At 48.9% G+C, this 23,779-nt stretch overlaps 2 protein-coding genes across 4 annotated transcripts in view; one reads left to right on the top strand and one right to left on the bottom strand.

The window, feature by feature from the left end:
* LOC149372257 (diuretic hormone class 2-like) overlaps positions 1-23,779 on the top strand; it is a 221,422-nt gene that overhangs the window by 54,321 nt on the left and 143,322 nt on the right. The window lies entirely within an intron of this gene.
* Positions 20,578-23,779, bottom strand: part of LOC149372258 (putative fatty acyl-CoA reductase CG5065) — an 87,307-nt gene continuing 84,105 nt past the window's right edge. For both annotated transcript variants that reach the window (XM_089566670.1, XM_089566669.1), the window contains exon 12: positions 20,578-22,659. In XM_089566670.1, the coding sequence (XP_089422796.1) occupies positions 22,527-22,659 (133 nt within the window). In that variant the 3' untranslated portion in view covers positions 20,578-22,526. The remainder of the gene's footprint in view (positions 22,660-23,779) is intronic.

Below are 23,779 nucleotides of genomic sequence, written 5' to 3'. Positions count from 1 at the left end.
ACACACCCGCACCTCAGGACTGTCAGCAAAACGTCAGCGCTCCCCAAAAATGAAGTTTCCCAAACCGACGGCGTAGGCGCCTATTTTTTACTCGCACCCTATCACTGGGCGCTACGTTCTGGGCGATGGTAGATGTGTACGAAAGTTTTGAAGGCACGGAAGTCGTCCGCACCTGAGCTTCATGTTGCAAATGGTTTTTGAATTCTGAGCTGCCAAGAACAGATGTTGGGGTGAGGATGAGCAGCTGGGAAAAAAAAAACAATCAAAGCCAACAGAATTGAATTTTTACTTAACGAGACCGTTGACTTGTCCTTGGGCCAACGGTACATTGAAGAACTACGAAAGTGACAACATGCTGTGCCGTTCTTGCGGCATCAATAAAGAGAGCATTCTGCGGGAAGTCAATGCAGGCGGAATGGGAGGAAAGTTATAAGGCGTGTGCCGTGCGCGTCACTAGAGGAATCTCGCTTACGGATGTGGCGAACGTTGTGTGTATGTGTGTGCTTCATTCTAAGATGGCGCACATCATACTTGGAAGGGTAGCGATGTTTGCGTTGCAAGACTTCTACCCCCCCTGGAGCCCCAAGTACAGATGGACGGAGTGCCACGTTTCTGTGTGGTGTCAGTGTATGTAATGTATCTTTGCGTTTTCTTTTTTCTTTTGGATTCCGCGACTTGGCTGTGCTGTCATTTGACAGCAGGACCAGAAAACGAGTCCCAGCCGCTAGGTGAGCGGCAATGATGGTAAGCACGCTTGCGGTGTATGAAGACGCCTCCGAGGAGCGCAGTATTTCACGAAACCGGGCGGAGGCATCCTTTGTCAACGTCCCCACCGTAAACGCCACCTGGCGCGGGAAGCAAATGGGCATCCGCGTAGCGCCCTTTTGTCCCAACTCGAGGCCACCGCCACCGGCTGTCCGCTCTCTCCGCTTCTGTACGTTCTAGCTATTGAACCCCTCCTGCACCGCCTCGTAGCTGACACGTGCATTAAGCGCACTGTCTTGCCAGTGGGTCCCCCTGCAGTGCCTGTGTTTGGATATGCAGACGATATCACTATCGTCGTCCCGGACGCAGCATCAGCAGCGCGGGCGCTGGAGATAGCTCAGCAGTATTGCGCGGCTAGCGGAGCGCGGCTCAACAAGCGCAAAAGTACCATTATGGCACTACGCGATGAGACCCCGCCAAACCTCCCTGAGGTACCCGCGGTTAGAGAAACGCGCATGCTAGGCTTTTTCTTTGACAGGAACGGACCCTCAGAACGCAACAGGAACCAGGTCGTCACAAAGCTCGCCACGAAAACAACAGACCTTGGACAAGTGCGATGCCCACTCACCGCACAAGCCACCATCATCCGGACCCTGCTGATCACCATCTTCAGTTTCAGCGCAAGCATCCTGGATGTCCCTGCAGAAGTCAGAAGGAGAGCGGAGAAGTTGGTCTTCAAGTTCCTGGGGCAAGGAGCGCCAGACAAGATCAGACGCGCGGTTGTCAAGCAGCCAAGACTCAAGGGAGGACTTGGAATTCCCAACCTGGACGCCCTGGCCAGAGCCTTGCATGTGCAGTGGACGCTCCGCGCGGTCGAGTGCGATGTGCCGCTAACAAGAACACTAACAACGTTCTTTCTCTCCACGCGGCTAGGTGCGTTCACGCAGCAGCCGCTGTGGCACACCGCTCCCCGCGCGGGGGCGCCGCTCGCATTCTATGGCGCGGCGGCCGCGGATTTGAACCACATCAGTGCCAACTCCACCGAGCCACCCCGTGAAATTGCCCTCAAGACCATGCTGAGCCTCCTCGCTCCAGCACTGCCAGCCCATCTACACCGGGCGTTGATGACAGCCGAAAGACCAGCGTGGAAATTCCTGACAGCTCACTTCCTGGACGCGCGCCGCGCTTCATTCATGTGGTGCTTCACGCGAGGAATCCTGCCGATCCGTCGCCGCGCCTTCGTTTCATCCGGACTCGTGGACACGTGCCCCTACTGTGGAACACCAGAGACAGCAACGCACATCTTTCAAGACTGCGTGGTTCCTGCAGCCCTTCTCGAGCGCCTTCGCGTCCTGTTCAGCCTCCCGGGCATCCTGTATCAGACCATCCGATACTTAAACCCGATGCCTAGTGAGGCACGGAACCAGTTCGGGCTGGCGCTTGCAGAAGTCAACTACCAGGTTTGGTTGGCCCGATGCCATGCATCATTCAGTGGAAGAATCCCCAACCTGATGGAGATCAAGAACAAGATCAGGAAGGAACTTTGGTTTCACCTTCAGCGAGAGAGGACGCACCTAGGACGCAAGAAGTTCTGCGAAGAATGGGGCCGACCGTGCATCATCTTCGAAGAAAGCGGAGCAAGAATCAGCATCAAGTATTAGGGAGCCTGCTCGCAGTGGGAGTTGATCCGCCAGCGTGGAACGACTGCGGTGCACTCGCGCCGCGTCCCCCTACCACCGGTGATGACGCTCCCTCCTGTTCGAGCCCCTTGGCAGGGAAACCGCCTGCAGCCCCAAAACAAAACCTCCCTCAGCCGAATGGTGTGGGGGGCCTTGCCTGGGGTTGCACTTGAGTGATGTTGGATGGCTGAGGCCTGAATCCTCTATGGGCGACGGCATCTATAGTGCTGTTACCCCTTCCAACTGACAAGGCAAGGTGCACAGGTGAGACTTGCTGCTCGTTGGCGCACGCCATTCTGAAGTGAGGAGCGCAGGCAGTGCAGGCACGGGAGATGACCTTTTGAGAGCCCTGAGGTTTTTCAGTGATGATGCAGTCTGCCTCGGAGAAGGGTTTTCGACTAACTTTTTTTTTGCCGTGTTTGTCTTTTATGAGTTTGTAAACATACCGCAGCGTAGGAAAGCGAGGACTTATAACAACCAACTCCAACTGTGGTTGTTATAAGTCCGGAAACATTTGTAGATATAGCGATGCGTCGGTCTTTGAAGGGCTGCTGCTAGCCCGACGCATGCTGAGGTAATCACGCATCGGGAATACCTCCCGTACCACCGGGACCCGTTTGTGATGGATCTCTGCGCTACCCGTGATGCTATGGAGGCTATAAATAACGATGTCTGTATGTGAAGCCCGTATTTGCGTACTCTTGTTAAAGGTGCAGTGAAGAGGAATCTGAACTCGTCTTTTTGCCGCGGGAACTCATTCTACACGTTCCGAGCATTCTTATAAACTTCGATTCATTGCCCTGTGTGGCCGATTTCCCTAATTAAATCGGACTACCGTCCGGCTCCCGCCTTTCTTTTTTTTTTTTGAATTATGCCCGTACGGTTGCCTTTCAGCCGTACGAGTGCCTTTCAGCCAGTCCCGTTGCGGCTTGCCGCTCTGCCATCGGCGGATTAATACGTAGTAGTCCGTAGAAGCAAACAGTCCGCGCGTATTTTTGTTTCTGCGGGATTATTTTGCGGCTATATTATATGCGAATGAAACTATTTATTCACGGAAACCTAAAAAACAAAATAAAGTGAAAGCAAAGCCTCCACGGAGCTGGCTGAAAGGCACTCCACGCGTTCGTCGACTCCGCCCACCGTACGGGGAGAATTCAAAAAATAAAGGCGGGAGCCGGACGTTAATTCGATTTAATTAGGGAAATCGGCCACAGGGCAATAAGTCGAAGTTTCTAAGAATGCTCGGAACGTGTAGATCGAGTTCCCGCGGCAAAAAGACGAGTTCAGATTCCTCTTCAGTACACCTTTAAGCAACTCAAAAGAGTTGCAAGAACACTAACCACCTTTCAAAAGAGACATGATCTCAATAATAACAAAACGCATCAGAATGCACTTTAAAGAAGAGCACATGTGCCCCGATTCCCCCGTGCACTTGCCCCCTCCCTCATAGCTTAACTATATTGGAGGATTAGAACTGGGGCGGTGATTGCACCGTCGGTGATATGCCGATGGGGCTCAAAAAAAAAAAAAAGCTGATGCTGTTTTAGGTTCGGTTTGTTTAGGTTTATAGTGTTTGACGTCCCAAAGCGACTCAGGCTATGAGGGATGCCGTAATGGAAGGCTCCGGATAATTTCGACCACATGAGATTCTTCAACGTGCACTGACATCACACGTTAGACGGGCCTCTAGAATTTCGCCTCCATCAAAATGCGACTACCGCGGCTGGGATCGAACCCGCGTCTTTCGGGTCAGTAGCCGAGCGCCATAACCATTGAGCCACCGCAGCGGCTGATGCAAATGCCCAAATTGCTCCAAGGCGTCCGCTACTTGCTGTGGACGTGTCCCGGAAGAAAGGCTTCAAGAGCAAGACGACTACAGGAAGTCGTATTAACGGCCACTAGAAACAGGACTTCGCCCTGCGGCTGACGGGCAGCCCTAATAAGAGGCGGTTCGTGCTCAGGTTTCTAAACAAATATAACCCCACGACTTCCTACAGCACACTGGCAACCACATTCCGCATCTTATTCCACATGGCAATTCCTGGAAACAATAATAAAAAAACAACAAAAAGTTGCTGCAGTCGAGACGTCCCCATGCAGTCGATCAGAAGAGGAAGAAGCAAGTGAAGCAGGCGCTGAAGTCATAGTTTCGCAATTTCTACGAACCCGCACTGTGTGCACTCGTGAAACGTCATCAGGAGCGTAATCCCTTTGCACGCTGCGCAAGCGGCTACGTACTGGAAAGCGCGCACGTACGCGATGTTGCTTTCGCGGCTGCAGTTTTCCCTGAAGATCCAGCATGCGACACCCATGGCGAACGGTAATGGCTGCTCTCGGCCTTATGCGCAATGTCTTCCTACCACTTGTTGGCACGTGGCCCGTTACCGGAGAGCAGTGAGGATCTCCAGAAAAAAGAAAGAAAGAGAGAGATGGGGTAATGTTTCGTACCTATAATCCTTTCGCTATACAGCGTGCTCCGCCTATTATTTTACACATTTTTTTAAAAAAGAGGCTTTTTGAGTTTTAAGAGCGCTTTTTTCGGCATAGCATTGCCAGCGGCGTAGTGGATTAGAATACAGCTAAGACATTCTGTATTCTTAATATTAGTTCAATATTACTTAACTAGCAGGCTTGTTAACTAATACTGAATAGTTAACGTTTGAGCTATTACTGTTAGGCTCGTAATTATTGACAGGCGTGTAGCCCACCGTAATTAATATGTATATCGATTTTTAGAATTTCGAAAGCTCGATTACCCTCGGCATTGTGGCCCAACAAATTTTGTCTATTTCGGCGAGTTACGTTCGCTGGAGAGGCTGCATTGCCTGCAAGCTTCTCGAAAGCGCATGTATTTTTGCGCGATGCAGCCAAAACGTGTTGGGCCACAGCGCCGAGGGTAACTACGTTTTCTGAATTCTAAAAACTTATATGGATATTACTCACGGTAATAATTAAGGAGCTTAATAGTAGTAGCTACAAAGTTAAAATAGTTCAAAAAAATTGTGGCCATGTGCTTGTTTCCAAAGAATGCATGATGAAAATAGAATCCTGTCTGCCCCCCCCCCCCCCCCCTCCGCAAAATTTTTCTCGAGAAAACACACTTGGCCCCCATTATTTCGGCGAAGAGAGGTCAAAGGAATTTATGATGAAAATAGAATTCCCTCCGCCCCTTCCCTTTCTTGATCCCAACCTTGCCGCCCATAAACATCCTTCATATGTGGAATAAGCATTCAATTATGTGAACGCGATCGATATCATTTGATTTATTAGCGACCGAAGCGCTCGGTTCTTTCAAGGCTTTTGCTTTCGAGTGGCCGTGCCTCGTGCACTGGATGCTGGATGTAGTTACACGCAATAAACGGCGTTGGCGAGGCTTCTCTCAGTGGGTACGCATTATATTTAGGGCTCTTCGTTTTCGGGACCTATTTTTCCCGGAATTGGGGAGGGGGAGTTATAAACTGGGCGAGATTTGTTTCAGGTTAAATTCGGATAGAAATCCAGTTATTCAGAAAAAAAGTTCCACAATTCGGGTTCTTTTTTCCAACAAAAGAAGCGTTCCTTTACTGCAGCGCTTGATACAAAGGTTTGGTCTATGGGGGTTTAACAGGCTATGAGGGACGCCGTAGTGAAGGGCTCCGGGGAATTTACACCACCTAGGGTTCTTTAACGTGCACTGACACCGCACAGTACACGGGACTCTAGAATTTCGCCTCCATCGAAATTCGACTGGCGCGGCCGGAATCGAACCCCCCATCTTTCGGGTAAGAACGCGAGCGCCATAACCACTGAGCCACCGCGGCGGCTACTTGCACGGTACAATGATGTCAAATGAAAGTTCTGATCAGTTCCTGGGTTTTGGCATCTCGCTTCCAAAACGTACCTTACGAACTTTTCTTCAGATTAAAAATGTTAAAAGGGTTTTCAGGCCAGCAGCTGCCCGAAAACATTCATCTGGACTAAGCAGAATATATAATCTAATATGCGTACAGTGTTTTCATCTTTGTGCCGCAAAACGTGCATTTTCTAGAAGGGGAATTTGCGGGTAGAAATCGCGTTGAACCCGATTTTTAAAGGGTCACCGCGGTGATTTCCTCAGTACCGATTAATATCATTAAATAGATTCATCATGCCTTCCAGAGACCAGGGCAAAAAGAATTATTCAAATCGGAGCATGCAAACGAAACTTATTCCACTTTTGAAAGTTCAAAATGAAAAAGACCAGACGAAAATGCGTTTCACTCGTCCATCTCACTCACCAAGTACTGAGACTGGGCGCTACCAATCAGAACCGCGTCTGCGCACACGCAGCGGAAGCTTCGACAGCCGCACATTTTGACGGCGTCTTCTCCCCGTGTACACGGCGCCGTAGACAGAACAGGGGAGACTAACAACAAAGGAAGCTCCCCGATTTTTGGTCGTACTGGAAGGCTGTCAGCAGTGCCACCCCCCCCCCCCCAAAAAAAAAAAACAAAAAAAAAAAAAACTCGCCTCCCGTCTCCTGTTCCTCTCCGGCCTCTAGAGCCCTTCACATTTTTGGGCAAGGTGTGTTGGTGTGGTTTGAACCAACGTTTTCTGAACCGCACGAAGGTTTGAAGCGGAATGGAAAGTGTCGCTCCTAGTGTCATTCTTGTTTTCGTTTACTTTCACTGCTTCTTTCCAGTTTTTGTGGCACGCGAAAAGCTTTCAGCACACAGAGACGCAATATTTTGGATCCGTTTCGCGCGTATAAAGGAACAATATGCAAACTGGACGCCCAACCAATCAGAAAAGGAGCGCCCAATCAGGATGCCGCCTCATTTCCGCTGCCGAAAATAGCCGCTGCGTTGCGACACCATCGGCTCTAAACGAGCATTTCTGGAGAAGATTAAAATATTAAATATTACGATTTCGGCGATCTCATTGGGCGTTGAGGACTCACAATGCCCCTTACTCTGGATACTAAGAATAAATACCTCGTGCTTTTCTACGTCGCAGGGCCCCTTTAAGAAATCTATTTGGGGGGCAAGAATAGGGTAAAAGCGGGGAACGGGGAAGAGCCACGTGTCGACGACTACACTGCAGTAGGAAGGAATACGGACGATGAAACCGGCCTCAACGAATATTCGCTGCGAGCGGCCCGCTCATGCGGTAGCGGTTGAAGCCAGAACGGGCGAGGCTCCCGGCCGAGCACTACATTTCAGCATCACTCACGTGGTTAGCTGGCCTTGATCTTCATGAAAACTCTGCCCTCAAAGTCCAAAATGGCTGGCCGACGGTGCGCAGAAAGGTACTGCAACCCTTTGGGGACCTAGGAAGGCAGATGTGCCCACACGAGGAGAGGTTTTGTTCAATTCGCATCGTAATCATCATCCCAACTACGTCTACTGCAGGACACAGGACCTACTGGCCTACATTCTGTTAATCCTGCGCCTGCCGGAAACTTGTTCTGAATTCGTATCAGTAAGTGTGTATTCAATGAATCACTCTGCGCAGGCGATCAGAAATCTTCACAAATAATCTAATAGCGTCTAGCCGGAGTAAACGCAGATAGCTCGACGCACACAGATGACAGAAACTGATGAAGCCGCGATAAACAACGCGGCCGCGATAGACGGATTATCTCTCCTATTTTCTGCTCTCTCAAGCATACTGCGATTACTGGCGTATTAAGCCCGCGATCGTCTCAGCGGACTTTTCTCAGGCTGCTTTGGCAAAGCAGGCAACGTTTGCATAGAAGCCAGGCGAACACAACCACTTAACACGAAGGCTATCACCTACTCTCTACTTCTTTTTGTTTTCATTGCCTGGCGTGCTCTACTCAAACGCTCTGCCCAAGGGTGACCCAGACTGTACAAGAGGCTAACAGTCGCCAGGGGGTTGAAAAAAGGCTGTCGGTCCTAAAAGGCACTCGCAACGAAAACAACAACAAAAAATTGTAGCAAGATTGTATTCTGCTGGGCGCTGAGGGGATTCAGATGTAGGTGTGGAGAGAACGCAACAGCGGCGACGTCCGATGTAACACGGAACAAGCAAGCAAATATAGGAAAACGCAATGATGGTCGTTTACGTACCACACATAAAAAAGTATTCCAGGCCTTCTTTTGAGAGGCGATCGTGCAGTTTTCCCTGGTGCTGGCTGTAACCGAGTTGAAGGCGTCCAAGGCTTGTACTCCTCAACAACGTACGACCGCGTGCAGAAGAGATCGGCACGGAGCTGCGGGCTGGAAGTGAGCTCGGCACCACGTTGATGAGAAAACTGCCGTGACACTTCCGCTGCTTGACTAGGGGCGGACATAGCCTAGGGGCAGCTCGTGAAGGGGGTGGCTAGTGGGTCGGGAGTGGGAGGAGCGGCTTTTGTATAAAGCAGTCCGTCAACTTTCTTCGAGGGAAGAAAATATGGAGGTCCGGCGCCACTTTCTCGCTCGGGGTGGAGGTCATCGCCTCCTGCGCTTGCTTGGAAAAATAGCTCTTCCGGCGCCTCAGCTGCCAGGGAGGGACGCGAGGGGATATGTCTGTAAGCAGGCACGTGTGCAGTCTGTAGTCGTTTGTCGATTTGCGACGCCGCGGACGCGGACACATGTGAGTTGGACCCGCCGACGAAACCGGCACCTCTACCAGTGCGCGTCCTCTCTCCTTTTCGGTGAAAAACGAGTGGCCGTCGCGGGAAAGGCACGTGAGCTGCTTGGATTGAATGTGGGATTACTATTCAAGAACTATGAGAACTTATTGATAGATATGTTTTAATGAGTGATAACAATGAAGAAGTGAGAAGAATGGGAATATAATAAATGACATTTTCTAATCCCCTTCCTCCGCCAGTGGCAGTGTTTTAATGAGCGATAACAATGAATAAGTGAGAAGAATGAGAATATAATAAATGACAATTTCTAAGCCTGTTTATCCGCCAGTGGCAGGCACGTATCCAAGGGATGGCGAACACCAGTCAGTGACCGCCTTAAGAGAAGCGGCTTTCCATCTATTATTAACAGAAATCGCACATGTCGGTTGAAATTCTTCTTTCAGTTAATTGATAATGATTTTAACGTGAACTTGACTAATATCCTTAATTATTCCTCGCAGTATCGAACTATAAGCCACCATTCTCTTGCAGTCACATCATTAAACTTGCGAGTTAATTGTTTTAAATATCTCTTTTTTCCTGGGACCATCACTGACTGGAATAATCTCACCGATGACGTTGTCATGCAGAAACCATTGTATTCACTTGACGAACACCTAAATTCACTTATGTACTGAGCTTGCCACGGTTTCTTTTTTGTTCCTTTATAGCTTCTAGTTACACTGTCGTTTTTCTTTGGTATGTGCCTTTACTTTTATGTTTTTCAATCTGCATCACAGTATCCATATATAAATCAATAAAATAAATAAACAAAGCCTTCAGCAATATATATATATATATATATATATATATATATATATATATATATATATATATATATCAACCATTAACTCAGTGTGGACAGAAAATCGCTGAAGTTAGCCTTTAAGGAAAGAAGAAAACTTTTATTGAACGAGATTGAAGAAATAACCGATTACGGATTATACGAGGATTGTTCACTTAGTCATACAAGCCGGGGTGCAATATCTTTTTTTATTGAGTGATGGAATTGGATCTTATCATATTCAAACGACAGTTCGGAAGGTTCCTTTGCCTTGCAGTGCACCACTCTCTGAAACGGGCCCCTGCAGTTATATCTGCCTGCCGGCGTAGAAAAATGAGGGCGGACGTGGGCAACACCAAAGACGCATTGCACTGGTGATGACCCCATCGTCGCACGCGAAGCTAACATCCTCCAGTTTTTTTTTTTTGTTTTTTTTTCATCTCAAGGAGAAGTCAAAAGTCAGATGGTGACCATTGTCGACATATCGCCTAGAGAATCGCAGTCACCCGCTGCCTAATGTGAGGCTGTGTACTGATCAGTTGTAAACTTGATGTGGAGACCAGATGTCCCACTACAGTGTTTGTTTCTCAGATGGGACTCAGCTGCTCTTTCCTCTCAGCGTGCCCAGTCCGTCACCACATCTTGACGGAGATAACGTTATATTGGCTCCTCGCATACGGTACTTATTCAGAGGAGGATATCTACGACGGCACAGACTCGAGACTCAAAAATTAGATCATGACACCCTACTCTAACGATGTGTTCATGTAGTCCGCCATTTTGCAACGCCAGCTGTTAAATTAAAGCTTGTTCGCGTCGTTCGCAACAAACGACGTTGTCATCACGTGACCAGGTTACATGCCGTAATGATGTGCTTAGACCGGCCACATAACCGAATAAACTCTTCACACGTGTCCGTAACCCCTTTGCATATACATGACCTCCATGACCACCTGACGCTGAAAATCATGTCGCGTTATGAACGCTCCCTTCATATTTCAATTTCGTAGCGGAGCGACTCTGGAAACGAATAGAACGCGAGAATAATACTTGAATTATGTGTAGCTGTGCAGCTCCAAATAAAAAAAAAATATGGCAGCAGATTTCCTTAGTTAATCAAGCGCGAAGTGCGCTAGCATTGCTTGAGGGAGCGCGAGCGACACACGTGCGCCCTGTCCGTAGTAGTAGTAGCAGTAGTAGTAGTAGTAGTAGTAGTAGTAGTAGTGGTAGTGGTAGTGGTAGTGGTAGTGGTAGTGGTAGTGGTGGTGGTGGTGGTGGTGGTGGTAGTAGTAGTAGTAGTAGTAGTAGTAGTAGTAGTAGTAGTAGTAGTAGTAGTAGTAGTAGTAGCAGTAGTAGTAGTTTATTTTAAAATAAAATAATAACAAAAAGGGAGGGGAAAATTTTTGCTAGCCCCGGCATCTGCCATCGCCACGGGAAGCGCCCAGCCGAGCTGAAGCAGCGGAAATAAAGGGATAGTAGGCAGACTGGAGAAATAAAATGAAAGAGGTGAGGGGACAGTTAGAACGGGTAGGGGGAGAAAGGTCCCAGCGCGAATCCCAAGCCATCTGCGGAACGGGCACTGGCGCACGCTAGGCGGGTGGAGCCTTGATATGACAACCACTATCTCGTTGGCTACGGCTGGGCGACCGCGCCGCGTCCGCATTGTTTAAGTCTCGTGACGCGCGCTTCTCCACCTCTTTTATTGCGAAAGCAATACTACTTGCACTTTCACGCCTTTGCCGTGCCGCGGCGGTGACCACCATTGACCTTCATTTGCGAAAGCAATACTACTTGCACTTTCACACCTTTGCCGTGCCGCGGCGGTGACCACCATCGTGCCGCGGCGGTGACCACCATTGACCTTCATTTGACCTTGATTGGATTAGACTGGATTAGATTGGATTAGATTAGATTGGATTGGACTGGATTGCACTGGACTGGACTGGATTGGATTTGATTAGTTTAGGTTAGATTAGATTACATTAGATTAGATTACATTGGATTGGATTGTATAGGAGTGGATTGGATTGGATCGGAGTGGAATTAATTGCATTGGATTGGAATGTATTTGATTGGATGGGATTGGATTGTATAACCGATGCATCACCACAAGTCTAACCACAAGCACCACTTATTGCGAAAGCAATACTACTTGCACTTTCACACCTTTGCCGTGCCGCGGCGGTGACCACCATTGACCTTCATTTGCGAAAGCAATACTACTTGCACTTTCACGCCTTTGCAGCGCCGCGGCGGTGACCACTGTTGACCTTCATTTGACCTTGATTGCATTAGAATGGATTAGATTGGATTAGATTAGATTGGATTGAATTGGACTGGATTGGATTAGTTTAAATTAGATTAGATTACATTAGATTAGATTACATTGGATTGGATTGGAGTGGAGTGGAGTGAATTGGATTGGAGTGGATTGGATTGGATTGTATAACCGATGCATCACCACAAGTCTAACCACAAGCACCACCACCAGCTACATTACGAGACCATGGCGTAGGTACGGATATTACTTTCGCAATTACCGGGCTTAACCAAGCTAAGCCGCAGCGAATTTTTTCTCTCGCGATTCAAGATAACGGCGTGGATTCGGACATATCTTCGCGAAATACTCAATTTCGGTCAGTAGTGCTAGCACGCTAAAAAAGAGCCAATTAAACAAGGCAAAAAACCAACCATACGCTGTGATGACCGCCATGAGTTGCACGCTGGACATTAACACAAGAGGAGAAGTGCTTTTTTCGCACATGTAAGGTTGTGTTAGAACGAGACCTCCCACAGAAGCCCACTAATTATTCGCAACCTTGAATACACGGGGGCTCCGAATACTGATCTCGAAGTGACCATCACTGTGGCCGAAACGTACGCGGCACCAAGAACGGAGCAGACAATCACCAGCGCCATGATGAGAAACCTCCGTTTACACATCTTAAACGTATGACCGACTACTTGTATAGCCTATGGGAGGAAGAACGAGTCCCGAGCGAGTGGCGACATTAATATTGCGATTCCCAAGCTTGTAAAGCGGGCCACCATCGATGCTTTAGTGCCGATCTCCCTTCCTGTCTCGGGAATATCTATGAGCGAGTTATCCAAAGCCGCCTTATGAAGAGAGGTATCTCTTTCCACAGTCCATGATCAGCTTCAGACGTGGCTCGACTGTAAGGGAGTTTTTGACAATGTCTCACAGGAAGCTGTCCTGCGCGAATTGAACATCCTTGGATGTTGACAGGAGATCTTCGATCGACTACGTTAAAGCTTTCCTCACTGAGCGTAACGATCGCAATCGGAAATACTAGATCCGACACCATTGAAATGCAAGGGCGATCCGCAGGGATCTATCATCTCTACCGTCTTAGTCAGTATTGTCATGAGAGGGTTGGCTTGTCTGCAGCAGGAATTACCCGATATAGTATTTACCCCCTCTGCAGATGATATTACTATCCGGACATTTAAAGGACCCTTGCACAGAAAGAAAAAGACGTACAGGAAGAAGCGTTGATCATCGAATCATCCCCTCTCTCTCCAGACACCATATAAGTGAGGAGCAATAAGAGTACACAGCCCAAATTATAAAAAAAAAACAGTGGATCAATAGACCTATTTGCAGAAGGCCAAGCAATTTGGGAGGCCTCTGCCATTCGAATTCTCGGGACGCAGATTCAAAGCAACCTTCGCGCCGTACATACCTTGGAGGCGCTCAAAAAAGACTCGTCAAAGCACACCTATGACCCGTCGTATAACACGCTGCAGGACAGGCATGCAAGAGAAAGACTCCATATTGTGCAGGCCTTGGTCATCTGCAGAACAGCATACAGCTTTCCATATCATGACCTCTAGAGAGAGGACTAAAACCAGTGTTGTCGGTAACGCGTTACAAGTAACGGCGTTACCGGTAACGCGTTACTTTTTTCGGTAACTTAGTAACGCACTCGTTACCATTTCGGAACTGTAACGGGTAACGTACTTGCGTTAACATTTTCCGGTAACGTGAAGTGTCACGTTACTAGTTACTTTTTGTTTCAATTGTCCCCCTCCGCCTCTTTTTCAGAAAAAAAAAACGCCATTTATTGGTGATACGCTTATCGCAATACGCGGGCTCCGGGCCATGGAGGGCTTGAAGGCAACGAGGCGGCAAACGATCTAGTTCGCGAGCGTTTGCTTACCGGTACCCCACCCATCATCCCCAAACTATACGGTGAATGGCTAGAAATCCTTAGACCGAACCGTGGAAAATATTACCCCCCTCCCCATATTAAACTCACCAGAGAAGAAGCCACATTCTGGAGGCGAATACAGGCGAACGCTTTCTCTAGCCTGTACTGGTACAGCCTAATCCACCGCAGTAGTCGAAGAAGATATTCACTCACCAAAAAAGAAAAGGTTTTAAACATCTCGTTTCGGGACCTCTGCGGGTCCCTTGCTCAGAATGAGAGTGCACGGAATGGGCCGCTTCTTATTTGCGCCCTTGACAGCACAGTGAGTGGGCGGAGTTATCGGGGAGATTGTCCTTCGTTCTGTCAACAACATTCCTGGTAGCCCGGATGTAAAAGAGATTCCAAAAGCAAACGTGATGATAAAGATTTCTTTGGGTCCAAGATTGAGGCGTTTTCCCAGTCAGTGGCGTGATTTATCACGACAGCGTACTGTGCAAGGGCATTGGAAAACGCGCGTCCTTGGTTGACGTCGTTTTTGTCTTCTCTTAAACTTCTTTTAAAATCGCCTGACTCGCCAATATATGAAGCACCACAGTTTTTGCAGGGGATCGTATATCGAAATATCGGCCCTGGAATCGTTCCACGCTCGTTCGAAATCATTCTTGTCTCATAAGTGGCGTGTACAGGACCTGTCGGCAGAGCGTATGATAGCGTGTCCGCACAAAAATGTCCACAGGAAGTGGTACCTTTCACGTGACGTCACGTTACAAAAATAAATCTGTATAATACGTTTGCTTTTGGAATGTTTTTGGATCCAGACTACCTTGAAGGTTGGTTTGGTTTGGTTGGTTTATGGGGTTTAACGTCCCAAACCGACTAAGGCTATGAGAGACGCCGTAGTGAAGGGCTCCGGAAATTTCGACCACCTGGGGTTCTTTAACGTGCACTGACATCGCACAATACACGGGCCTCTAGAATTTCTCCTCCAAAGAAATTCAACCGCCGCGGCCGGGATCGAACCCGCGTCTTTCGGGTCAGCAGCCGAGCACCATAACCACTGAGCCACCGCGGCGGCCTACCTTGAAGGGTTGTTAAATGGTACAGACTGTGATGTGCCACGTGATGAATAAGAAAAGAGACAAAATGAAAAGAAAACTTGACTAGGAGCAATCTCCCCGATAACTATGCCCACTCACTGCGATTTGAAGGGCGCATATAAGAAGCGGCCTACTCTGTCCATTATCACTGTGAGCAAGGGGCCCGTATATAGAGATCCCGAAACGTCGTGTTTTAAAACCTGTTCTTTTTCGGCGAGTGTACGCTTTCAACAACCATGATTGTCCCATCTTCAGAAAATAATCGGTCAAACAGTTGACTCCCCCCCACCTACCCCATTTCGCGTTGTTGGGTGAGAAAATCATCCCACCTGAGAACATTACAGACATCATGCGAGCAATGGAAGGCAGCCCTGACCAGCAGTTATCTGGAGAACCAACATCAAACCATCCGACGGGTCCAGGCATCAGCGCTAGCCACGCGTGAATAATGAACTAAGAAGTCCGCCGACCTGATTCGTCTAAAAAACACACACACACAATAAAGCTTTATCTCTCTGTCTACGGAAGGCTTTTTTCTTCCTCCATGCCTATGAAGCCACTTAAGCCGAGCCCCAGCTCGTCCGCACAAGCATGAAAAATTGCAGTTCTCGCGATCTGAGGTCGTAAACTGCCCTTTATTCTACTGCATTTAAGAAAGAGGATCTTCAGGTTTCTTTAGGGGACAACGCTCATTTCTGCTCTACCAGAAAGATCACGATAAGCCCTCTCACCTTAATAAAAAAAAGAACAACTTTTGATTTAAAAATTTGGAGCGGTTAAGGGGCTAAATAACCATGTATTCTATCGAGCCTACAGTGGATATCAGAGAAGTGCTAAGGCTGGGTCTATGACGCTTGACATTTTAAACCTAATAAATGATAACGGGCTTCACAAGATCACTCCATACATTTATTAAAACCTTTAACAAAGGAGCAGTTGCCTATGCCAGCACTCTGACAATTCCAATTAGCGAAATATTTTAAAATGTTACAGCCCAGAGGGAAAGAATTCTTGAACACCCTTCGTGGCACGCGGTGTGTTTTGGAATTTGCAAGGACTCGGGTCACTGCCGGGTCCAAGCAGGATGGCGCGGTGTGCGGAGTGCGTAGGTGCACGCATCTACGCACTCCCGATGCCGGCGCAGCCAGTACACGTGCCGGTCACCCTTGATGGAGGAAGCCACCGCTGGCCGGCACGCTTCCTCTAAGGTGCGAGGTCGCGTGCGCGTGCGTGACTGCCCATGTGCACTTCTATTCCCCCGCATGTGACCGCCACGTGGGATTCGCGCGTCACTGTATCGCCCCTCGCCATTTATACCGCTAACCGCCGCTATAACGGGCGACCTGCCCACAACCATCCGCCGCGTGCTCACGTCTGCCCGTCAGAGCGGAAGCCTCTATACGGCGAATTTCAGCGCGTGGCACTAAAGCTATACTCCATGACGGCTGAAGATCGGCGGTTTCGCCTTGTAGCAAAGACGACGAAGCTAGCTTTCACGGTTATTGTTAGAGATGGATGCAGGCCAAGGCCAAAGTAGGGCAAGCGCGAGATGTTTTCGGCGTTAATGAAGGAAACGTGCATTCTGTAGCCGCGGGCAAGGTGTTGGCCGCAGGTTTCCAGGATACAGCAGGTACCTTTGCAAATCAAATACGGTGCTGAAACAGCGAGGAACCATACACCAACGCTCGTAAAAAGAGGTCCAGCCTTTTCCTAGACGCTCCGAAAGGAAAGGAGAAATATCTTCCAAACATGAAATAGTTCAAGCAACAGTTTTTGTTCCCCTACATAGTTCCTCGCACTCCGCACGATTACAGCGAAAATCGAAATTGAGTTGTCCTGTTGAGCAGGCATGTCATGAACAGTGGCCACGGTCCAAGGGGGGTCATGCATTTTCTGTATAACTACATAGACTTGGCACAGTTGTGCAGCTCCCATTTATAAAACTGAATGAAGCGGAAGCTAAATGTAAAGGCCAATACAGTCCGTATAGGAGAGGACAGATAGCTGTATTGCTACATACTGATTGATTGCGATGCGATCTGTAGCATCAAAGTCCATAATTAAAGTGGTGACGAAAGGCTACTTGTAGAATGAAAAACTTTAACGTTTCGTCTTATCACTCTAGTGCTAATGGCAACTGCCCCTCCGACCACGGGAATCCTCTAGTTTTGCAAGGAAAAACCCCTATATATCAATATAATACCTTAAAGAGACCCACCTGACGCCGCTGCGCATTCTTGGTCGTAATGCGATGCTGTCACCACTTTTCGGCTATTGGTTTATAACAAATATAAAACCTACCTCGGATTATAGACCCATAGTAACCGGAAGCTGCATCGAGCGGGGGCAACAGATTCTATTTGTAATAACGCTGTTGCTAGCAGAACGGCGTACTGAAGTCAATCTCCAACTTCACAAGCAGGGACCAAGGGCCGTATTCTGTGACGATCCATTGTTCTTTTTTTTTTCCCCCAATCGGCCGTAGCGTCAATATGACGAAAGCCACACCAGCTATAGAAAAGCGACTGTCTAATCACATACTGTCCACGGTCTAGTCGAGGTGCCACTGCTAGCCAGCCTCATGCCGCCACATCCAGTCCGGTTGAGTCACACGAACCACGCTGCGCCAATTCGTCGCAGCAACGATGGCCCAGTTTCTTTGCAGGGTCTGAATTAGCGGCGGTAAAGCTAGTCAGACGTGTCAAACGTGCCGTCATTCTCCGTCATTCGTGTGCTGTTTGGGCCAGTCGGCCAATGCGACATGGGCTCGAGACGTGATGCTATAGCAAGCAGGTAGCATCACTGGCCTTTTTTTTTTGTCACCACCAGCTTGACATCTACTCTAACGCCCTGCGGGACCGAATGGCAGGGGACCAATGTAATGGAAAGGAAATGCATCGTTACAGTCTACGACCCCTGGGCTTTAGAACGTATACCTGTAGCTGATGCAACGCATAGCTCTCTGCTCCTCGAACCTGGAAGACCGCGTCATGTAGTAACCATGTAGAAAGGTGAGCTTGAAGCACAGTGATGCCGCGACGGCCACCTCAACTGCATCAGCTGAATATCCTGCTCGCCTGCCGAGTGCCGCAAGGACTGAGCCACCGCGGCGGATAGGCTATTCAATGGCGAGGCTGACGCAGTTGGGGATTGGGCTCTTTTAATGGGTATTTGTATACGTCCTACGCGTCGCGATAGCGAACATTCTCTGCCACGTACTTAGCGAAAATATAGCGCATTATGAGCCCTCTCATTTAAGGCAATATGCAAACGCAAATATAATTGTATAATTAACAGACTTGTATACATACGCAATAGCCGGCACACGTGAATAGGGACTCAAATCTAAAACCAAACCTAACACGGTCGAGATAGTGACATTGCAGGTAACAATTGTTGCTTTTTTTTTGCTATTTTTGAATCAAGTCAGCTAGAAGACGCGACATTCTTAAGGAGGACGTATTAGGGTCCCTCGCACTAGTTTTGCAAAATATTTAACCACTTGCCGACAAGGGCATTGGATTACATTGAACAGTAAAACATATATGTACCGACACCTGCTCCCGGAGTTCCAGGTGAGTTCCAGGAGTTCCGCAGGCAGATTGCACTGCACGGCGGCCATTACTTATTTCACAGGCCTTAATTAAATGACGATTAATTACGTGAAATTATTAATTATGTAAAATTAACTCAATTTTTAATTATCGGTTTTATGGTGCAATAGTATTGTTACGGGAAGGCCTCTACGAAGCACTGCGCAGCACTGGGCGGAATTCAACGACCTGAGGCTTGAAGAACACTCATGCACACTCACTCTCAGCGTCGTATAGTCTTCAGAGTGCCGATGGTCACTTCGTCATCGACTGGTAACGCTATCCCCCGAGGCAATGTCACCGCCCTGATGGATGCTAGGGGGGCGATGTGGAGTGGGAATGATAGGGCTTGAGGCGGGTCACATGCATTACTTTGGAAGAACTTCGGATGGAGCGGTACGATCTCGTAGGGCACGCCGGCCACTGGGCGCTAAACACGGTAAGGGCCCGTGTAACGGGGCAAAAGTCTTTCGCGCAAGCTTACACGGCAGGGCGGGAGCCAGTGTAGGACCAGGGACCCAGAAGAATAGTGAACATAGACGGTGGTGACTGTCGTAGCGGCGTTTTTGAGAGCCTTGGGAGGCAGTCTACAGTGACGGCGAGCGGCGTGGGCTCGGGCTATGACATCATGACCATAAGTAGTGATCGAGTCGGTGGCGGGCAGTAAGGTGTCGAAGGGCAGTAAAGGGCGACTACCCAGTGGTATCATGACTAGAATTAGCTTTAGTTTTATGGTTTTATGGGGGCTTAGCGACCCAATGCGACTCAGGCTATGAAGGACGCCGTAGTGGAGGGCTTCGGAAATTTCGACCACCTGGCGTTCTTTAAAGTGCATTGACATAGCAAAGTACACGGGCCTGTAGCATTTCGCCTCTGGCAAGGTGTGCGGCTGGGATCAAACCCGCGTCTTTCGAGTCATCAGCCGGGCACCATAACATCTGAGCCACTGCGGCGGAGGCGAGCAGAATTATAGGCGAAAGGCACAAATGGTAGCCTAACATCCCAGTCCCGGTGACCTTCGGAAACATACATAGCAATAGCATGTCTGTGAGCCTGTGGTTGAGCTGTTTCGTAAGGCCGTTGGTCTGGGGGTGATAAACGGTGGTGAATTTGTGACGAATAAAGCACGCACGAAGAATTACGTCAACTACTCGAAAGAGGAAGCAACGGCCACGGTCGGTGTGCGGTTGACGGCGGATGCCATGGTGCAGGAGAACGTCGTACAGAAGGAAGTCATCAGCGTCACCAGCGAAGCTGGTCGGCAGGGTGTGCGTGATCGCGTGGTATAATCGATGGCGACGGGGATCTATTTGTTACCAGAGATGGACACCGGAGAAGTCTCAAGCAAGTCAAGGCCAACACGAGAACACGGCTCGGTGGCGAGGGCAATCGGCCGCAAGTGTTAGCGACCACTTAGCATTGAACGTAGAGGTGAAGGCCAGGTCAGTAAAACGCCGGCGAACGCGGGCGTACGTGCGCGCAACACCAAAATGACCAGCCGTCGGAGTCTTAATTACGGAGTTATGCTGGGGAACCACAGGCAAGAGCCCAGCGCCATGAGGTCGCATATTCCGGCGGTATAACGTCCCGCAGCAGCTCAGTTTGCAATCATTGGATTCATTGCACATGACATACAGAGGCCGCGATTTCAGGTCACTACAGAAATGAGTAAAAAAGGGCGTAAGCTCTCCCATACCACACTTTCTACAAAACGGCGTGCGCTAGAGGACAGCTTCCTCTCTTTTTCTCCTGTATAGGCGTATTCGTGAGAGAATTCCCCTGTGCATTCCTCAGCGTCAGAGACCTCTCCCATTCCCCATATACCCTGACAAGCCATTTAATTCCAGAGAGGCTTACCAATGTGGTACATAGAAAAACACGGGGCAAGACACTGGGCGCCCCGCGAAGGAACATAGTTCACAAACTTTTTTCTGGAAAAAGTAGACGTGTAGCGTCGAGAGTATCTTTATTGTCAACGGTCACTCAGCAGTGGTTGCAGCTGGCGCATTTGTCAAGAAGGATAATCACTGCGCGAGAGCAACCACGGCCCTGGGTTTCGTCGAGGCCATTCTCTACTGAGTTGTTCCAGTCCTTCTTCAGAGAACAACGAGTTAAGTACAAAACCACTCCTGGGAATAAAAAACACTTTGCGACGAAAGGAAGCAGACACTCATGCGATCGGCACGACGCGTACACACGCACACACATACTCTCGCTTTGTACACTGTCTTTTGGCTGTGCTAGAAAACAGTCGGTTATATGTTTGCAGCTTCAAGACGAAAACGAACGCTCGAAAGGAATAAACAAGGTTAGGGCTCCGAGTTAGCAAACAAATAAAAGCGCTGAGAAAAATGACACGTGACGTCAACGAAGTAATCACCGCCACAAGTTATTAACTGTACGCTACAGTTACCAATATGGCACTGTAAAAGTCGTGTGCATGCACAAGATGACTTCTGCGATGAGCAGCAGTGGAAGACAGTCGACAAAAAGTTACAGAAGGCAAGAATACACAACAGCCCTCGGCTCACTGTTTATTCAGACGGCAGCCACAAGCCGGGCACTTTCTAAAAGTCTGTGGCGAAAGTAATTTTGACAAAGGCACAAAATTAAAAGTTGGGCGCTGCACTGAGGAGAATGCGTCAGTGCTTTCACGAGTTTAAAGCGCTTCGGTGGCTGCCCCAACAGAACAGACTGCGAATAAAGATCGGCTCGACTATTAAGAGAGTGCACTCAGTCGGTGTGGTTACCACCACTCCTACTAACTGCTGTGAATTTTTGCCTGCCAGGAAGATATAGGTGTTCCCACGAGCACTACACAGAATTCTTAAGCTAGGAATTTACTGTGGCTATGAGCTCTCGGTAATGCAGCGGTACAGGTGGTTCGCCGAAGAGCACTCCATAAATAAAATGTTAAAAATAGGAAAGGAAAATGGACAAGCCCATCTTGCAAGTGTTCCGAAGAAAACCATCAGCAATCCTCACTGAGACTAAGAACCTTGGCTGCTCAGACCGTATCACATAGGGACAGAACGTAGAAGTCGCAAGGTGAAGCTCTGAGATTTCAATTTAACAGCGAATCTCACTCGTTGCCAATCACAACATGAACGGCCTATTTCAAAAGCGAACGAAAAGTCCACTGATCGACGCTTGACGCCGACAGTTCGCTATCGCCTTGCCAGCTGCAATTTCGTTGGGGAGGGAGCAGGAGGATCACCCTAAGAATTTTTATTTTGTCTTCATTATTTTGTCTGGAACCCATTCTCGACTCTCTGCCAGAGAAAGCAGGCAGACAGAACAACACTTTTAAGCTTCATTAGGCTCCTGCTCACCACTCCACTCCCAGTCTATAAAGCCAGCCCTACGCTGAAAGATGAATTCCCCCAGAGTCTTGGGCGCAATCTGGGATTCTCGCAACCTTCATTCTCGCCTTTTCAGACAGTCGCTACGGGCCCTGCCTTCTTTTTTTTCTCTCTCTCTCTACGTCGTTGCGTTTCGGGATCAAATCTGCTGCTCCTCTAATTTTTCCGATTTCCGTGCCGATGCATTACGTGTAAGTGTATACAAAAAAAAAAAAGGAGGAAGAGTCTGAGGGTAAGGAAACATGGTACAGAAGCTAGCAAATACTATTCACTGTCCACATGCGTACATGTATCAACAAGATGACATGAAAGCACAGCAGGGGAGCAAGGGTGTGAAGGGGGAGGGAATGATGTGATGGTCGGTCCTCGGGGTGGCGTGTTCACTCGCGATGCCGAATAAGGTACGGAGGCAGCCTAGTGGATGTACGCGGCCCGGGGCTGTCGTCGTCGTCACTGCTGCTGCTGCTGCTGAGGCGTCCGGTCTCCGTCGGGGCTCGGGCGCTGGGCTCGGAGCGGGCCAGGCGGCGGCCAAACCGTCAGCCCGCGAACGTCGACGCAACAGTGTCCGCCATGTACTCCCACAATCGCCACAGGGTGGGCCCCATGTCCAAAAGCTTCCAGGCAGCAACGGCGAACAGCACATTTGTCGCCTGCTTCACGACGTACAGCCTGCGACGCGAGGACAGCGCGTGGAGCGTTGAAGAGACACTTCCTGAGCTGCCCAAAGCTGTGGGCGAAGCTCGGTCACGCGGCCTGTTTCAATGGACATTGCGTCTAAGGCCTGCGAGATTCTCAACCGCTGTCGAACTCGAGGAAGTTGTACCGCGGCTACGCGGCAAATTTCAATGGCCATTGAAATGGTTCTCGAGTCTTGCGGCAAGCTTGTGCGGCGCCACAATCGCTACTTTCGGCTTTGCTCAAATATATTTTTTATAAATCTTAACTAAATGTTTAAATACACTTTTTTGCAGTCATAGGAGTTGCTTTGACTTGAAAGACACTGCCTTTTGTCCGATTTGCTATTGCAGTTTAAAAATGCTCTGGCAACATTGATATCGCTGGCGTTTGTTTTCTGCGATCATCATAATCAACAGCCTGATTATTTCCACGGCAAGACAAATTCCTCCCCCATGCTTCTCCAATTAACCCTGTCCTTTGCCACTGCGGCCACGGACAACCTCGGGCAACACTCGAAGGCCCTCCACATTCGACAGAGTTCGCGCTGCTCCGTTGATTAATAGAATATTAACTCGATGGCCATCGGAAGCGGCCGTGTAGGAGCGCTCAGTAGCCTTTGAGGCGATAGACTATCGGTTCGAGGTCCTTCGAAATGTCCGTGTGACAGTGATATAACTAGCTCCGCCCAGGGCAGTCAAGGTTCCCCGTTCGGCACTCGTGCATTTAGCACCAAGCTCGGTCTATACGCCAGCGCTCCTATGTTTTTGTTCTCCTTGCGAGAAGCTATCAATAACTGCTTGGTCGTCGTCACCAGCCACAGCATACAAAAACGTTTTATCTAAAGAATCGGCTAGGTGAAACGAAACGAGCCATTCCAATTGCCACACGCTCGTTCTGCAGGCAAGGCTCGCGTTTAGATAAAAGTGGTCATCTTTAATGAAACTGACTGCGTGTGTCTGCGCTACTGCAATAAAAAATAGATGTATGCGACCAGTAAGTCAGAAGTCTCGCAATGCCCGACGCTGCGGAAAGGTGTTAATCCTCGAGATAAGCATAACGCCTTGGCTGTCATGTCCGAGGCTGAAGGAAATCTACACTCGCACTCAGTATA

This window comes from Amblyomma mixtum, chromosome 1, assembly GCF_055824585.1.
Source record: "Amblyomma mixtum isolate Tamu chromosome 1, ASM5582458v1, whole genome shotgun sequence".
NCBI lineage: Eukaryota > Metazoa > Arthropoda > Arachnida > Ixodida > Ixodidae > Amblyomma > Amblyomma mixtum.
Note: the sequence above shows the minus strand (reverse complement) of the source record. Positions and strands in the feature narration are given on the sequence as shown.